At 34.6% G+C, this 17,542-nt stretch overlaps 1 protein-coding gene across 1 annotated transcript; it reads left to right on the top strand.

The window, feature by feature from the left end:
* Positions 1 to 10,962: 10,962 nt before the first annotated feature.
* On the top strand, positions 10,963 to 14,151 carry LOC141674645 (uncharacterized). Its single transcript, XM_074481355.1, has 7 exons — positions 10,963 to 11,179; positions 11,233 to 11,366; positions 11,463 to 11,595; positions 11,721 to 11,841; positions 11,956 to 12,094; positions 12,865 to 13,077; positions 13,558 to 14,151. The coding sequence occupies exons 1-7, from the start codon at positions 10,963 to 10,965 to the stop codon at positions 14,149 to 14,151; spliced, it is 1,551 nt and encodes a 516-aa protein (XP_074337456.1).
* The last annotated feature ends 3,391 nt before the right edge of the window (positions 14,152 to 17,542 follow it).

Genomic DNA, 17,542 nt, shown 5'->3' with positions numbered 1-17,542 from the left:
GTTACAGAACTCCTCAAAAAGTACAATCTAGAGGATTCTGCATCAGCAAGGACTCCGTCAACTACAGCTGTCAAGCTTGGACCATGTGAAAACTCCATTAAGGTATATGTCACAAGCTACAGAGGTATGATTGGCTCGTTACTCTATCTTACTGCAAGTAGACCAGATATTATGTATGCTACATGCTTATGTGCAAGGTTCCAAGCGGATCCTAGAGATATTCATCTCGTTGCTGTTAAACGAATCTTGAGATATCTTAAGGGAACACCAAATCTAGGTATTTGGTACCCTAAAGAATCTGGTTTTAACCTTGTTGGATATACAGATTCAAATTACGCAGGAAGTGTTGTTGATAGGAAAAGCACCTCAGGGAGTTGTCAATTCCTAGGTAGCAGACTAGTCTCATGGTACAGCAAGAAACAGCAAACAGTTTCCAATTCTACGGCCGAGGCTGAATATATTGATGTTGGAAGCTGCTGTGCTCAGATCTTGTGGATTAGGAATCAGCTACGGGACTATGGCTCTGTATTGAATAAAATCCCTATTCTATGTGATAATACAAGTGCAATAGCCATCACCAACAACCCTGTACAGCACACAAGGACCAAGCATATTGACATCATGTATCATTTTATTAGAGAGCACGTCATGAATGGTACTGTTGAACTATTTTTTGTTCCAACAGGAGAACAAATAGCAGATATTTTCACTAAACCTCTTGATGAATCCACATTTACCAGATTAGTTGGTAAATTGGGTGTGTTGAATAGTTTTAGTGATTAAACTAGTTAATATCTGAGATCTGTTCTTGAATGAATTTACAAATGAATTTTTCATGAATGAAAAATTCATTTGCAAATTTATTTTATCATATTTACCATATTTCTTGCTTAATTCTATGTAATTGTTATTATCTTATCTTATTTATTTATTCAACTTGTTAATTTTAATATCTCAGAATATTTTATTTTCTCTAAAAATATTTTTCTATGAATTTTATTTGCTAAAATTCAACATAAATCTGTTTTTGGAATAAAATATAATTATTTCTGAATATTTTAATTTTTTAAATATATTATGTACGTGTAAATTCTATTTATATTTGTTTTATAACTGCAATGACAATCGGCAAGACTTTTGAAATTGTCTTGCTGAAAGTCATTCCAGTTTAAATGAGTTTAGTTTAAGTTTCAGTATAGTTTTATACTGGCAAGACAATCGGTATGACAATCAATTGTCTTGCCAGTTATAAAACTTATATTCTATATATATTTCCAGTTTTATTTTCTACTAGAATGACAATCAGTATGACTATCGATTGTCTTTCCAGCTTTTCGGTTAAAATTCATGTTATTTTATACTGGTATGACAATCGGTATGACTATCAGATTGTCATACGCGTTATTTTTTGGTTTTAGTTTCTTTTAAATTAAACCGTTTGCCTGGTATGACAATCGGTATGACAATCCCGGATTGTCATACCAGTTGTAGTACTTAGGCTATTGTGTGTATAGTGTTAAAATCATTTCAACAACCTCCTCGTTTTCTTCTAACCGCTGTCTTCCTCTCTCTTCTGTTCAAACAAATCTCTCGCCATTGTTATTTCTTCCTTGCTCGAGTTTTTACTCAGCACACTTCACTCCTGTTACATATACATACGCGTATATACATACAGGAGTGCTGCCCAAAATTTTATTTTAGCTCTTTATTTCAAATCAGTTCATTTTTTTTCTCCTTTTTCTCTTTCAAAACAAATCAGCTTTTTCAGGTATTGTGTTTAGTGTTTGCTTCCTCGGTTTAATACAGTGTGTTTATGGGACTAAAAATCAATAAGACACAATTTTTTAAATTTTTTGGATTTAATTGAATTAATTGGAATTATCAATTATTTTTTAATTTGAATTTTCTTAATTTCATTCTTAAAATTCTGAAAGTGCGTGTTTTATTGAATTTTTTTAATGGCTCTCAATTTCCAAATTGTCTCGCATAATCATGTTGGTTATTTTAATCTAGAAAAGTGTGATGTGAAAAAATTTAAGCCGTGGATTAGATTTTTAAATGACCATTCGATTGTTAGCTCTGCTATTAAATCAAATGTGCTATTAAATGTCGATCTGCTTAGACTGATTTGCACAACCTCTATTGTGGCCGATGATTCTAAATCTTTTTCATTCACCGTGGTAAACACACAGTATGTAGTTGATGAAACAGTCATCAATCGAGCGTTAAATTTTCCAATGGACAATTTCTGTAATTTACCCTCTGAAAATGAGATTTCAAACTTTTTCCATGCCATTCTCTATCAGGGGTGATTAATTTAACCAAGCTGTCTAAATCCAATTTGGTTTCTGAATGGGATATTTTCTTCGATACACTTTCCAAAGTGTTTGCCAACTGCACTAAATCCAACTTTCACAACATCACTTCCACTCTGCAGTATATTGTTCTTGCGGTTGTTTTCAATCAAAGGATCAATTTTGGCAAACTACTTTTACCCATTCTTCTGAGACGTATCACTACAGCTTTGCATGATCATTCTATGAATCGTAGGGTTTCGTGCTACTATGCTCATTTTCTTATGCTTATAGCAGAACATCTTCTCACACCTGAGCATAAAGCTCTTTTTGCTAACTCATCAGTAGTTGAACCCCCTCTGGTAAGCAAAAAGATCTACACACGCCAAGACACTACCTTCAAATTCATGCAAGTTCCAGTACTTGTATCTGCTTTTATGGCCACTTTCATTCCTTTACCAATTTTCAGTCTTCCCGGTCATGAGCAGCAACCTCAACCTCCAGTGGTTCAAGCCACCCAGGCACAAACATCTTATGCTCTTCCACTACAGGTAATAATTCCTCACTCTCAAACTATTCCTACTTCTGTTGAAAGACCCCCAGTGGTTGATAAGGCTGACCATGAAGTTGTAGAACCGCAGCTTCAATCCCAGGTCATAGAGCCAAACACATAGTCACAAACTGTCTCAAACTCTCCCCCACTGTCTAAAATGTTACCGAGAAGGTTAGTAGGAAGTAGTGTGTTTCTGGATGTGAATGAACCCTCAGCTCTGCCTCCTCCCAAGAAAAGAAGAACACTTACTGAGGCATCTGAAAGCCCATCCTTGTCCTCCCAACAGGACATGGACTTTGAAATGGCCAATGAACAGTTACTAGAGACATTCTCTCAATAGGATGAATCTATTGAAATTCGCCATAGGGTCATGGCATCTTGTACTGAGTCAAGCACACTTCCATTACTCACAATGGAAGCATATAGACCAATAGATGATACTCAGGACACAGAGAGAGGAGTGCATATTGAGTCGGTTACAGTACCTGCCATAGTTACGGCAGAAGAGCAGTCACATGCTTCAGAGGGAAAATCTGACTCTCAACCACCTCTAATAAAGTCATTTTCTCCCCTCCCAGATCCAACACCTCTGGCTCCCTCACGGGATTCTCCACTCGCAGATTTATCTGGAGAAAATGGAGGGCAACTCGGTCAATCTATCCCTGAAGCAATTCAGACATCTATTTCACATGAAAAGATAGATTTGACTGAGGATCGGGACTCGTAAATTCCCATTGCACCACCACAGACCTCTCTTGAAAAGGCTAGGGTGATTTCAATTGCAGGTACAGAAGACCAGCTACAGGATGGCTCCTCACGAGCACTTATATTGAGAGAAACACAAGCACGTGAGCTGAGTGAACCAAATACGAGAGATATTCAGGTGAGCGCACAGACAGACACTGAAAATCTGTTAGCTCAAATTGCTGTTCTGAAAGAATAACTTGCTAAAAGTCAGGCTGAGGCTCAAACATTCAAAGCACAAGTGGTTGAATGGTCTTCTTCTTCCACCTCTGTCAACAATCAGCTGGCATTCATTAGAAATGATATCTCAGATTTAAAGACCACTATGATACCAAAGCTTAATTCCATTCAGGAATTTCCAACTTTATCAGTGGACAATATTGTAAACTTCTGCTCTCTCCATACTAGAATGAATTCTCTTGAAGACCTGGTTGAAATGAATCATTCACTGGACTCTTCCAGATTCGTGAAGATAGAAAAGGGCATGGAACATATTAATGAAGGGATGAAGCACTTGTATTTTATGATAAAAAATTCTCACTGCCCTAATGAAGAACAAAGGACTTTCTTTGAAGGGCCGTCTGGTGGAAGCTCAGGCTCTGGAGGTAATGGAGGTCAGGGAGGGTCTAAAGGAAAATCTGTAGAGGATTCCTCAACTAAGGGGGAGAAGCAAGGGAGAAGTGGAAAGGGTAAAGAAAAAGATTCTTCTGCTGGAGACACAAGGAAGGCTGATGATGTCTACTATAGTGGAGAACAAGATGACTTTGATATTTTTTATGTTCCCACTAAACCAGTCTTGGAAGATAAAGCTGGTTTCTTTGAAGCTGAGGAGGAAAGTAATTTTGAAGAATGGGAAGAGGAAGCTCAAGTGGATCCTGTTTTTGAGAAAGAGTTTCAGCAGCAACATTCAGAGTTGAAGAGAAAAGAAGCTGAACTTAAAAAGATATTTCAGATCATTGACATGAGGAAAGACATCCAATAAACAAAAACTCTTGAAAAACAACGTCTTCATGTCATTAAAGCTAAAGAAAGAAGAAGAGATGTCAAACTGAAGATTGGTGAAAAATGGGATGAAGCAAGAAGAGTTATTGATATACCTCAACTGAGTACAAACAATGATAGGGAGTTTCTTCATCTTCTTGACAGGCTGGAAATTTCTAATCCAAACAATGACGTGTACATGAGTGCTATCAAGACTGAAATCTCAAGGATCACAGCTGCTTTTGACAGATCTCTAAATGAAATGAGCATATTTGTATATTGTCAGAGTGAAGGATCTTTCAAGGTATCACTTCATCTGTTTGAGAATCGTTCTTTATAAGAGATTTGGGGTCTTCTCAACAAAGTCAAAAGAAGCTCAGAAATGAATGAAGTCCTTCGTGAAAGGCTAAAAGAGTTTGCTAATAGGGCTAGTCCTCAAGTGGTCAACTTGCCCTTGCAAGTAAGATTCTTTAAGTCGGACTGTCTTCAAACCTGCCAGCTCGATTCACAATCTCTTAAAGACTATTCTGCTAAGCATCTTGTCTGAATGGAACATCACTTAAGAACTGCTGGATACTCATCTGAGTTGAAAATTAAAGCTGCTGATCTGATTCAAGCTTATTGTGAAAAGAACATTAAAAGGTATAATCAGTTTAAGAATAAGCTGAAGTCAGTTGAAGTTCAACCAGTTAGACCATTCAGCTTCACTTCAGAAAAGGATCGTGTCTTTGACAATGAGCTGCTTCAAGATTTGGAAGAAGGTGAATTCGGAAGGGAAGATAACTGAATTCAATTAGCTCAACTTAATGTAATATGCTCAGAGCTTTATGAATCAAGATAGACAAATATAGTCATATGTTCAGTCTAGAGGAACATCTATCTTGTATTCACTTGTAAATTTCTTTTGGAATCTGGAAAATGTTAAATATAATCCAGAACTTTTCTGCTATTTACTTTGCATTACTGTTTATATCTTTTTCTTATTTGTTAGTTGAGTTATCCTCTAGGTATTTATTGTTATTGTCTAACAAACAAATAGGGGGAGATTGAAAGGCATATGTCATAACCTATTTGTTTATTCGAGGATTTAACTCAACTCAAATAAGGATGTAACAAGTAAATAGTGGTTCTATCGTCAAAGAGATCTCACTAAGTAACATATGTCAAAGGATTAAGTAACATTGTTCATCTACATACTTGAGGACTTAATTCATTGGAAGAAGCTCAAGAAATTGATCAAGCCTCAGTGATATAAATCAAGATTATGGATTTAATCAAGTGACAGAGATCTCGTCAGGGTATCAAATATTTACAGGGATTTAATTTGAAGAAAATCAAGTTATTAAAGTCAAGACATGAAGAAACGTCACGGAAGTTAGTCACTCATGAACCAGACAGTACATCGAGTGTCAACATTGAAGTTTGGAATTGATTCATAATTATTAGAAGATTTTCAGAAGAATGGTTGTTGTTCAAGAGTAGTATTAATTCTCTATTAATTAATTAAGTCGTATAATTTAATTAAGAAAATAAATTATATCTGCAAAGATTAATTTATTGATTAATTGGATTAATTGATTAATTAATTCTGAATTAATATTATGTATTTTCAGAATTGATTTTAAATTTAAATTCAATATTAATTCAGCAAGACAATCTTTTGTACTAGTATGACAATCGGTATGACAATCAATAGTCATACCGAAAGTCATGCCAGTTCATTTAATTGTCTTACTGAAAGTCCTACCAGCTGTTGGGATTGTCTTGCTAGTTCATTCATTTGTCATACCGAAAGTTCTACCAGCTGTTGGGATTGTCTTGCTAGCTCAACGGATTGTCTTGCCAATTCAGTGAATTTTTGTTGAATGAATATAAAAGAAAAACTCAGACAGAAGCTCATCAATTACAGAACAACAATCTGAAGAACAAACAGCAGAAGCATTTCATCTCTCTCAACTGCATTTCGAGCCTATTAATTTCTAGTCATTAATGTTAAATTCAAACCACTAGAAATCATTATCTTATTGTTGTGTAACTATCTAGCAGATCAAAATCCCTAGAACTTAATCTTAAATTATTTTTAGCATTTGATCTTTTTATTTCAAAAATAGAAAAAGTTCATGTCGAATTTATTCTAGATTTGGAATAATTTATTTGAGATTAATCCCTTGTAAACGATACCGTTGTTGTAACACCTTTCAAGTTTAATAATAATTTTATTTAACTTGAATTTTGTTTCACTTTTTTATTCCGCATTTTATTCGATTAAACGGTATAGTTTGTATTCAACCCCCCTTCTACAAACATATTGGGACCTAACATACATCATTTAAAAAATTTCCATCTTTGTCCTTCCTTGCCTCAATCCAGGTATCTGATCGATCTACCTCCTCTATATCTGGATGAGATTCTAACTGCATTGACATATAGATAATCACCTTAGTAATAACATAAACATATTTGGAAAGTCAGCAAGAAAACAATAATGAATATGTTGTTTCAATAGCACTAACCCATTCATTCTCAAGGTTTGCATAACCTTTTCGAGCCATGCGATGTGGATATAAACTCATTAACCTTCTTTGAACTTGTTCATCATGAATTTTCTTCATAAAAAGCATCAATGAGGTTAAATAAGATCACGACTAAGTAAATATTGTATATAAATTTAGCCAAAAAAATATTATGTAAAGATAAATAGAACCATACCATAAATTCCTTCGACGTGCGATCAGAAACAAATATGTCCCAATGATATTTTTCAATGAAAGAATAATCTGCAGGAGGATGTGCCAAAATTTTAGGTTGATCCAGATAAGGAAGAATATAATCTTTGGTGAGCCAACATTTGAACTCCCTCCATTTTGAAGATGCAGATATTAAAACCATCTTCTTGCCTGATTGAGGTACAATGAAAGCCATCTACATACATAAGAAACATTAGTATCATTAAAAAAATGCAAGCATGTGAAAGAACATAAGCAACTAGATTATTTCATTTTTTTTACCTGCACACAGTCCCAAATCTTTTCCTGTGTGTCTTTTGGAACAGACTTCCAGGAATCATGCCAAATTGGGGCTTTTGTTCTTGCCAAAACTCCAATATATGATTTCATCTCTGCACCTGCTTTACCATATGGCTCTCCTTTTGAATTAAAAAACACCGCAAGTTTGATTCCCATCATCTTGCGTCTTAGAATCCGGTGCATCGTCACACAACCTCGCCTCAATAGCTTGAGTCCTTGAGGATGGTCAGTGGTGGTAATAGGTATTTCTCTTTTCCTTTTATTGGTAATTTCTTTTTGTAAGTTCTCAGATATGGGCTTTCGCTTCACTGATTTTGGGGAAGAACAAGACGGAGTGGGGGTCTCGTTATTTAAGGACCTGGTCTTCTTTAAAGCCTTAATCACATTCATAGTAGTGGTAGTTGGATTGGGTGAAGATCTAGTGGTCTTCAACTCTGTCCTTTTCGAGTCTGTCCTCTTGGACTTTGTCCTCTTCGATTCTAACTTGTGAAACTCATTCTTTCTCGACTTTGACTTCTTCTTTGGACTAACCATAATCTATACAACACACAAATAAGAATCAATATTAACAGCGACATACATTCTCACACACATAAGTATCAAACATAGATGATTGAACACTAAAAACATAGTTTAATATACATTAACCAGAGTTTATTCATACATATTAATTTAAAAAAAGTGTTTAATATACATTAAACAAGTTTATTCACACAAAACACCTAACACTAAAACAACCAACAAATATATACTCAAAAAAAATTCATTCATCATAAATATAACCCCAAAATCACCCATACAAACATACATAACTTAATACATATTTATAAACATATATATTTGTAACTCAATACATGCAAAATCCAAGATAACCCAATGCATGCAAAATCCAAGATAAATGAAAACTCAAAACTGAATCAACAACAAACATTTTAAAAACAGAGATGTAATTAAAAGAAAAAAAGAAGCAAGTTTTAGAAACCCAAATAATAAAACCCTAAAAATGGTTATATAAACCTCAAATCAATCACTCAAATGCCCCAAATATAAACCCCAAATCCCAAATACAAACCCCAAATCCCCAAATATGGATGTGGGTTTTAGGGTTTCATAATCCCCAAATATAGATGACATATAGGTGTGGGTTGTGTTAAATACCTCTGTTGAGTTGTTGAGTCGAACGGGAGATGAAAATCGCCGGTGTTGAGTTGAAATTACTGGTGTTGGTATTGAGATGTTTAGAGACAAAGTAATGGAGTAAACAAAGTAACGGGTTAAAGTAAATAGGTAAGAATGAAATTGGGGGGAGATGAAAATGAAATTGGGGGGATATGAAAATGAAAGTAGAGGGAACTCAAAAAAAATCATTTCAAATCAACGGTTTATAATTCAGTTCTACTTTAATCTGACGATCATTATTTTTTCCTATTATTTTTTTTCAAAATTAAAGAATAAGTTAATTTTGGGCTTGTGAAAAAATATTTAAAAATTCCCGAACATTTTGTGCATGACTTTATAAGGAAAATCTAGTAAACTCCCTGAAACGAGAATGTTACCCGAATATCCGAATATTTTTTTTAAATGAGCTGTCTGACAATCCAACCATACGGATGTCAAGATAAGTTGATTTTGGGCTTGTGCAAAAATATTTAAAACTTCTCGAACATTCCGTGCATGACTTTATAAGGAAAATCCAGTAAAATGCGTACTCCCTGAAACGAGAATGTTACCCGAACGTTCGAATAATTTTTTTAAATGAGCTGTCCGATGATCCAACCGTACGGATGTCAAGATATGCTGATTTTGGGCTTATGAAAAAATATTTAAAAATTCCCGAACATTCCGTGCATGACTTTATAAGGAAAATCTAGTAAAAGGCGTACTCCCTTAAACGAGAATGTTACCCGAACGTCCGAATAATTTTTTTAAATGAGCTATTCGACGATCCAATCGTACGGATGTCAAGATATGTTGATTTAGGGCTTGTGAAAAAATATTTAAAAACTCCCGAACATTCCGTGCATGACTTTATAAGGAAAATCTTGTAAAAGGCGTACTCCCTGAAACGAGAATGTTACCCGAACGTCCGAATAATTTTTTTAAATGAGCTATGCGACGATCCAACCGTACGGATGTCAAGTTATGTTGATTTTGGACTTGTGAAAAAATATTTAAGAATTCCCGAACATTCCGTGCATGATATAAGGAAAATCTAGTAAAAGGCGTACTCCCTGAAACGAGAATGTTACCCGAAAACTGTTGTCCTATATTTAAGAAAATTAAATATATACTTTATACATTTTTATTTATCACATTGAAGTTTGCATTTAATATAATTGTGTCCGAATAAGGACATAATTATTGAGCTATACAGTTAGGTCGTTATTCTCTTCTTATCATCTCCTCTTCTTTCTTTCATCTCTTCATTCAATTATCTTCTTAACATCATGATTCAGGACATAATCTTGATTCAGAGCATCACTGGGACTTCTCTTCTTTCTTCCAGGTAATTGATGTGAAAACATCTTCTCTTCTGAACTTTGGATTAGGATTCATGTTGATTTGGGGGAAATTTTTTCAAAGCAATTCATGTGAAACCTCAATTTTTTTTAAATTTTAAGTTGTCTTTCTACGTTTCTCTCTTCTCTGTGTACAAGTTATTGAGGTGGTTTATGAGTGAAGTTATCATAAATTATTATACATGTGCCTAATATTTGAGCTTTGCTAATCTTAATGGAGTACATAAAGAAATATTTAATGGAATATTTGATTGTATAGATTTCAATATAAGTGCCAGTTACAACTATTATGCAGATTAGATGCGTATGCAAATCCTTACATACTTAACAAGTATTGTCTTTTGTTACAGAGGATTGAAATAAATAAATCGTATTAGAGTATTGAAATAAATAAATCCTACTTTTGTTACAGAGTATTATCTTTCTATGCTCCTACTTTTGTTAAACTGGTCTTGTATTGTAGGGAAAATAGAGTTATCCTTCTACTTGTTGATTTTTGTTAAATTGATTTTAGATGTATTCACTTTTCTTTTCAGATTGTTGTAAAGATGGATAGATCATGGTTAAGAGCAGATAGAAGGACAAAAGAGTTTAAAATAGGCGTTGAAGATTTGTTGAAATTTGCATTTGAAAAAGGGTATATTGAAGAGAAAATTAGTTATCTCTGCTTAAGGTGTGCACATACTAAATCATGGAAAGCTCAGAAGGTCAAAAACCATCTCTTTCAATATGGTATCGATGAAACTTATATACGTTGAATATGGCATGGGGAGTCAAATTTAGCATCTAGTCCTGTACCGGATGACACCGACACTTCAGAATTCGTTAACAAATTTCCTACAAGAATGGATCAAGCTAACGATGAGGATGATGATATTTCTTTGGATTCTTCAGATTTCCTTAACCATATTAAAGGTGAACATCAACCCCTTTATCCTGGAAGTGAGAGTTACACTAAATTAAAAGCTTTAGTTAAGTTGTACAACATGAAAGTAAAGCATGATATGTCTGATTCATGCTTCTCTGATGTTTTACTATTGCTCGGCTCTATGCTTTCGGAAGGTAACAATATGCCTTCTTCCTTTAATGAAGCGAAAAAACCTTATGTTCATTAGGGATGGGATATGAAAAGATACACGCCTGTCCGAATGATTGTCTTTTATACCGTGGTCAGAGAAATGAAGATGAAACTACTTGTCACATATGTAAGGCCTCCAGATGGAAATTAAACAGGAAAGGAGAGGAACTGGTGGGGGTCCCTGCTAAAGATTTATGGTATTTCCCATTGATACCGAGATTAAGAAATTTGTTCAATACACCTAACAGTGCAAAGTACATGAATTAGCTTGACACCGAGCGACCAGAGGATGGTAAACTGTGGCATCCGGCTAACTCTGAAACATGGAAGGATGTTGACAAGAAGTGGCCTGATTTTGCATCAGAGAGTAGGAACCTTCGGTTAGCTTTATCTTCTGATGGTTTCAGCCTTTTCATGGAAACCGTACTGACCACTCAAGCTAGCCGATTTTGATATCAATCTACAACTTTCCACCCTGGCTTTGTATGAAGAGAAGGTATATTATGCTTTATTTATTAATATCAGGACCGACTGAGCCAGGAAACGATATCGATGTGTACCTTCAACCACTTATTGAAGATTTGCAAGAATTGTGGCGTGGAAAAAATGTGTATGACGCATATCAGCAAGAGTCTTTCATACTTAGGTGAATTTTACTATGGACAATAAGCGACTATCCAGCCTTAGAGAACTTGTCAGGAAATGTCATTAAAGGGTATAATTATTGTACAGTATGTATTGATAAAACAAATGCTACTAGGCTGGTTAATTACCGTAAGACAGTAACTATGAGGCATCGAAGGTGGTTGCCCAGACATCATCCGTATAGAAGGCAAAAATCATTTTTTGATAACACTGTAGAGAAGGAGGTTGCTCCTATTCCGTTAACCGGAGAACAGGTTCTTGAAAGAGTATAGCATCTAAGGGGCCATGTATTTGGTAAGACACCATGCCCACTTCGATGGAAGAAAGGTAAAGCTCGACCCGTTTGGAAGAAGATTTCTATATTCTTTCAACTCGAGTATTGGAAGTTTTTACCGATTAGGCATGTTCTCGATGTGATGCACATCGAGAAAAATATATGTGAAGCTATGCTTGGTATTTTATTAAATATTTCGGGAAAGACAACAGATAGGGAGTCTGTTCGTCTCTATATGGCTGAAATGGGAATAAGAACGGAGTTAAGGCCAAAAACTCCCGGAAAGAAAGAGAAGGTGTCGTTGGCATCTTGGAACTTATCGCATGCAGAAAAGAAAACCATTTGCTCAGCCTTTCTTCAAATGAAGTTGTCGGATGGATTTTGTTCAAATATCAAAAATCTGGTATATATGGAAAATCTTCGACTTGTTGGTATGAAATCTCATGATTGTCACACCATATTGCATCATTTGCTTCCTATTTGAATTCGGTCAGTCCTGCAAAAGCAAGTCAGATGCACAATTATTCGTTTTGTCTCTTCTTCAAGGCAGTTTGCAGTAAAGTCATCGATGTAGAAAAATTGGAAAAAATGCAATCTTAGTTGGTGGAAACACTTTGTCAGCTAGAAAAACACTTCCCCCTCTCGTTCTTTGATGTGATAATTCATCTCTCAATTCATCTTGTTAGAGAGGTTAAGCTTTGCGGGCCAATATTCCTACATTGGATGTACCATTTTGAAAGGTATATGAAGGCGTTTAAGGGATATGTACGGGACCCCGCTCATCCTGAAGGATGTATTGCCGAGGCATATGTTGCCGAGGAGGCGGTTGAGTGTTTTGTGAATTTTGAAGAACCTACCGTAGGACTGCCCCAAAATTCTAGGCATGAGCAGGATGCAATGTGCAGGCCTTTATCTGGTGCAACAATGATAAAGTTAAGTAAGGAGGACTTGCACCAAGCATTTGTGTTCTCTGCAAAATAATAATGCAATAAGGCCATATTTTGAGTGAGTATTACTCAATTTTTTTGTGTGTTATTTCTGAATATGTATGCATTTCGATTCTTATATTAAATTGATTCATTTCACTGGCAGTGAACACATGGTATCTCTAATGACGAGATTCAAGCAACATGAAAATGACCAAGTCTGGCTAAAAACCTAGCAAAATGATGAATTCCCCACATGGTTACAGAAAAAGGTAAGATTTTTATGGTTAATAGCATCATATGTAGGCCTAATTAACGTGTTCACAGTAATTGCATTACTCTGTTTATTTTGCACTTGAACACTAATTTAGGAGTTTTTTTAGCAAATGTTTTAAATTCTAGAAAATTATTTAAGACATTATCAGCTTCTTTCTTATTACTTCAGGTCTAAATTAGTATAATAATTTAACTGGTTAGCGCTATCGAATATACTTTTAATCAATTTATTGTTGGACAGATTCAATCACAATTATCGGATGACAACCATAACATACCTGAGGAGATAAGGTGGATTGCAGAAGGCCCCAACAAGATTGTCCCTACATTCAGCGGATATAAAATTAATGCTATTACTTATAGCACCAAGGAGCGGGATGATAATCGACAGGTTCAGTGCAGTGGTGTTTGCGTTGTTGCATATACAATGCTTGTGCAGGGTAAGGATAAAAATATTGAACATATTTCACACACCTACTATGGAGTTATATCAAGTATATGGGAGTTAGACTATAATAAGTTTAGAATCCCTCTATTTCGTTGTAATTGGGTAGATATGAACAAAGGAGTTAAGGTAGATGATTTAGGATATACATTGGTTAATTTGAACATATTAGGTTATGTAAATGATCCTTTTATTCTAGGGAAGCATGTTAAACAAGTTTGTTACATTGATGATCCTCTAAAAAAACATTGGTCCGTAGTGTTGAAATTACCTGAAAAAAGTTATTATGACCAGTGTGATGATGAAAATGATGGATCCGTAGAAATAGAACTTCAGAATGAGCTGCATGTGCTACTGTTCCCGAGTGTGGAGGAATGCGACGAGGAATAAGCTAGTTATATACGGGAGGAAGAAGAATGGATTCAACTTCCATGATGGTAATAATTATATATCTTTTAAGATACATATCTTCAAAATTAACCCAACAAGAGTATAAGTCTGCCTTTCATTATTTTTTTGTTGGAAATATTTCTTTTTCATTTCTTAAATGTTTAATTTGTCGAATCATGTTTTTTTATTGATTTCTGTCACTTACTAGTACTAAAGTTAGGACTTTTGCAAATTTTATTATATCATAATTATTTGAATTCTGCCTTGTATTTGGTTTAATGTAATTATATTGGGCATACATTGATAGTATCATAAACCTTGTTTCTTTAATATTTGCTAATATTCAAATTTTTTATTTTGCTTTCAGTTATCGATTTGATTTTTGGGCGTGATTTTAAACTACTCAAGTGACAAATAATTTACGTCAACACTGATTGACTCGTTAACCTGGAATAAATGATGAAGTTGATCAAGCTGAGGTTACAAGAACTTTTTGACAGTTTGGCCAATTTGGATGGACACTACTATTTGATTGTATTCTTCACTGGACTTATAGTATCATGGCATTGTGATTAATTTGTGTATTTTTCAATTCATAGATGAACTTGTAAATTAGTAAAAATATTTAGTCTGTTGATGAATGTTTATGTGTCCAGGTTTACTCTCTTTATAGTAATGCAAGAGCTGGAGATTGCATTTTGCAGCTTTGTATTACTATAAAGAGAGTACGCTTTGATTTGTATGTATTTATCGCCAAACTTTTAGTTTAATAGTTGAACTCGTCCATTTGAGGTAGTATTTTTGGTTTTTGATTTGGCTCATGATTTTTTGATTGTTAGTTTGTTGGTCGAATGATTCATGGTTTGGAAATTTCTTGGTTAAATGGTTTTGGATTTGTTTTGTGGGGACTTGCATATATGCAAGTCAAATTTTTTTTTACCATTACTCAACAGACAACGGTTACTATCACACTGTGTAAAACAATCATCTAAATAAGGTGTTCAGACAACAAGACACAAGACCGGTTGTTTGAACCTCATTTACCCAACACTACTAATAACCATTGTCTGTGAGCTTTCCTTTTAAAAATGGTGTGTAAAAACCATTGTCTGATGTTCAATAAGACAAGGGTTATAATAAACACTTGTATAAATTACACAACATTAAATCGAAAACCATTGTCTGATCTACAATAACTTAGCTTATTTACAATGGTTTTGGACTATTATGTTAAAGATGTATGACAACAGTGCAGTATAAGAACTGTTTTCTAGCTCGATAAGTGGATTCCACATAGACAAGTCTTTCAAAATACATCTATAACCATTGTTGTACATGTAGTCCAACAATAGTTTTTCGAGGAAAGAAAATTCACAGTTGTCTACTAATTTGGGGCAAAGATTTTTTTATCGACCGTTGTTTCATAGGTGTTATGTGATTGTAAATTTCTTTTAGTGTGTGTTCCTTGTAAGCAGCTGTGTACAACTTTGTATCAGAGAGATTTCCTCACACACACATACACACACACATATATATATATATCTGGTGGAAAGTTCAATCCACCATAAAGTTTTTAATTATTTATTTATTTACTTTGTGTTCTTGAATACTATTATTGTTTATCGGCACACTAGCATATTCAAGCACAGTTATATTTTGTAAGAAGTTTTCAGAATCTCAAAAAGTAACCAGAATTCCATTCAACCCCCTTCTGTAATTATATTGATAGATTGTTAGGGAATAATAATTGGTATCAGAGCAAGATCTTGACATACAAAGAGTTTAAAGATCAAGCGATCTAACAACATGAGTAGAAAGGATGTTGTAGTGAAGATCCCAATTCCTTACAAAGAAAACTGTCATCATTGAAAAGTAAAGATGCACCTTCATCTACTCTCTCAAGATGAAAGATATATTGACTTCATAGAGAAAGGACCTCATATTCCTCATAGGGCTGCAACGGATGTTGAATAATATGTTGGAAATGAGCAAACAGTCCCAAAGCCAAGGTCAGGATGGACATATGAAGATAATGAGAAAGTTCATAAAGACAAAAAGGCCATGAATATTTTGTTCAATGGTCTTGATGGAGATATGTTTGACAATGTTATTAACTGCAATACTAATAAGTAAATTTGGGACCAAATTCAAGTGCTATGTGAGGGAACTGAGAAAGTCAGAGAAAACAAGATGCAACTTCTCATACAACAATATGAACATTTTCATTTTGAAGATAGTGAGTCACTAAGTGACATTTTCAGTAGATTTCAAAAACTACAGAATAATTTAAAGTTGTATGGGAGGATCTACCAAACCAAAGATTCAAATCTGAAATTCATGAGGTCTCTACCAAAAGAATGAAAACCAATAACAGTCTCTCTCAGAAATTCTCAAGAGTATAAAGAATTTACTCTAGAGAGACTGTATGATATCTTAAAAATCTATGAGCTTGAAATGGAGCAGGATGAGCTGTTGGAGAAAGGAATAAAGAAGGGTGGATTTGTTATATTAGTAGCTGAACAACAGGAGAGAGGAAAAGAGTTGAAGGTTGAAGTTGTTGAATCTGCACCAAACACAAGTGTTTGTGAAGGAAAGGGCAAAGGATTGGTAGTTGAAGATGAGTACTGCACAAGGTAAGATAAAATGGATGATATTGATAAGCATTTGGCTTTTCTCTCAAAGAGGTTTTCCAAACTCAAATTCAAGAGAAACTTTGGAGCTATAAAATCCAAAAGAAACATGGTTGATAAAGCTAAATTCAGGTATTTCAAATGTGGAATGAATGGTCCCTTTTCCAATGAATGCAGAAAGCCTGGCTTAGAAAAGAAAAAGTTTGAATCTATGGATTATAAGAAGAAATACTTTGAATTGCTTAAACAAAAAAAGGGAAAAGGTTTTATCACTCAACAAAGTGACTGGGCAGCTGATGGTGAGGATGTAGATGAAGAAATGAATTATGTCAACCTAGCCCTAATGGCCAAGTCAGATGAGACAAAAGTCAGTTCATCAAGCAATCAGGTAATCACTACAAACCTAACACACCTTTCTAAAGATGAATGCAATGATGCTATAAATGATATGTCTACTGAGTTGTATCACTTGCATGTCACACTAAAATCACTCACTAAAGAAAACAATAGAATTAAAGAGAATAATTCGTTTTTCAGTGATAAAAATATTGTGTTAGAAACTCAATTTATTAAGTTTAAAAAATTGAAAATAGAGTGTTAGATTGCCAAGGATGAATTAACTAAATCTTTGAAGAAGGAAGAGATTTTGAGAAAGTAGCTTGAACGTGAGCAAGAGGTGATCAAGGCCCGAAAATCATCAAGAGATGTAAGTGCCCAAATTGCCAAAGTTCAAGGAATTGAGTCTTTCTGTGAAGAAGCCT

This window comes from Apium graveolens, chromosome 7 (assembly GCF_009905375.1).
Source record: "Apium graveolens cultivar Ventura chromosome 7, ASM990537v1, whole genome shotgun sequence".
Taxonomy (NCBI): Eukaryota; Viridiplantae; Streptophyta; class Magnoliopsida; order Apiales; family Apiaceae; genus Apium; species Apium graveolens.
Note: the sequence above shows the minus strand (reverse complement) of the source record. Positions and strands in the feature narration are given on the sequence as shown.

What these genes read in the sequence shown, in the direction of transcription:
- LOC141674645 (XM_074481355.1), top strand. Translation starts at nt 10,963, where the DNA reads ATGGATCAAGCTAACGATGAGGATGATGATATTTCTTTGGATTCTTCA. An exon ending in ACAGGAAAGGAGAGGAACTG is followed by an intron (nt 11,367 to 11,462) that starts GTGGGGGTCCCT and finishes TACATGAATTAG; the next exon opens with CTTGACACCGAGCGACCAGA. An exon ending in AGGACTTGCACCAAGCATTT is followed by an intron (nt 13,078 to 13,557) that starts GTGTTCTCTGCA and finishes ATTGTTGGACAG; the next exon opens with ATTCAATCACAATTATCGGA.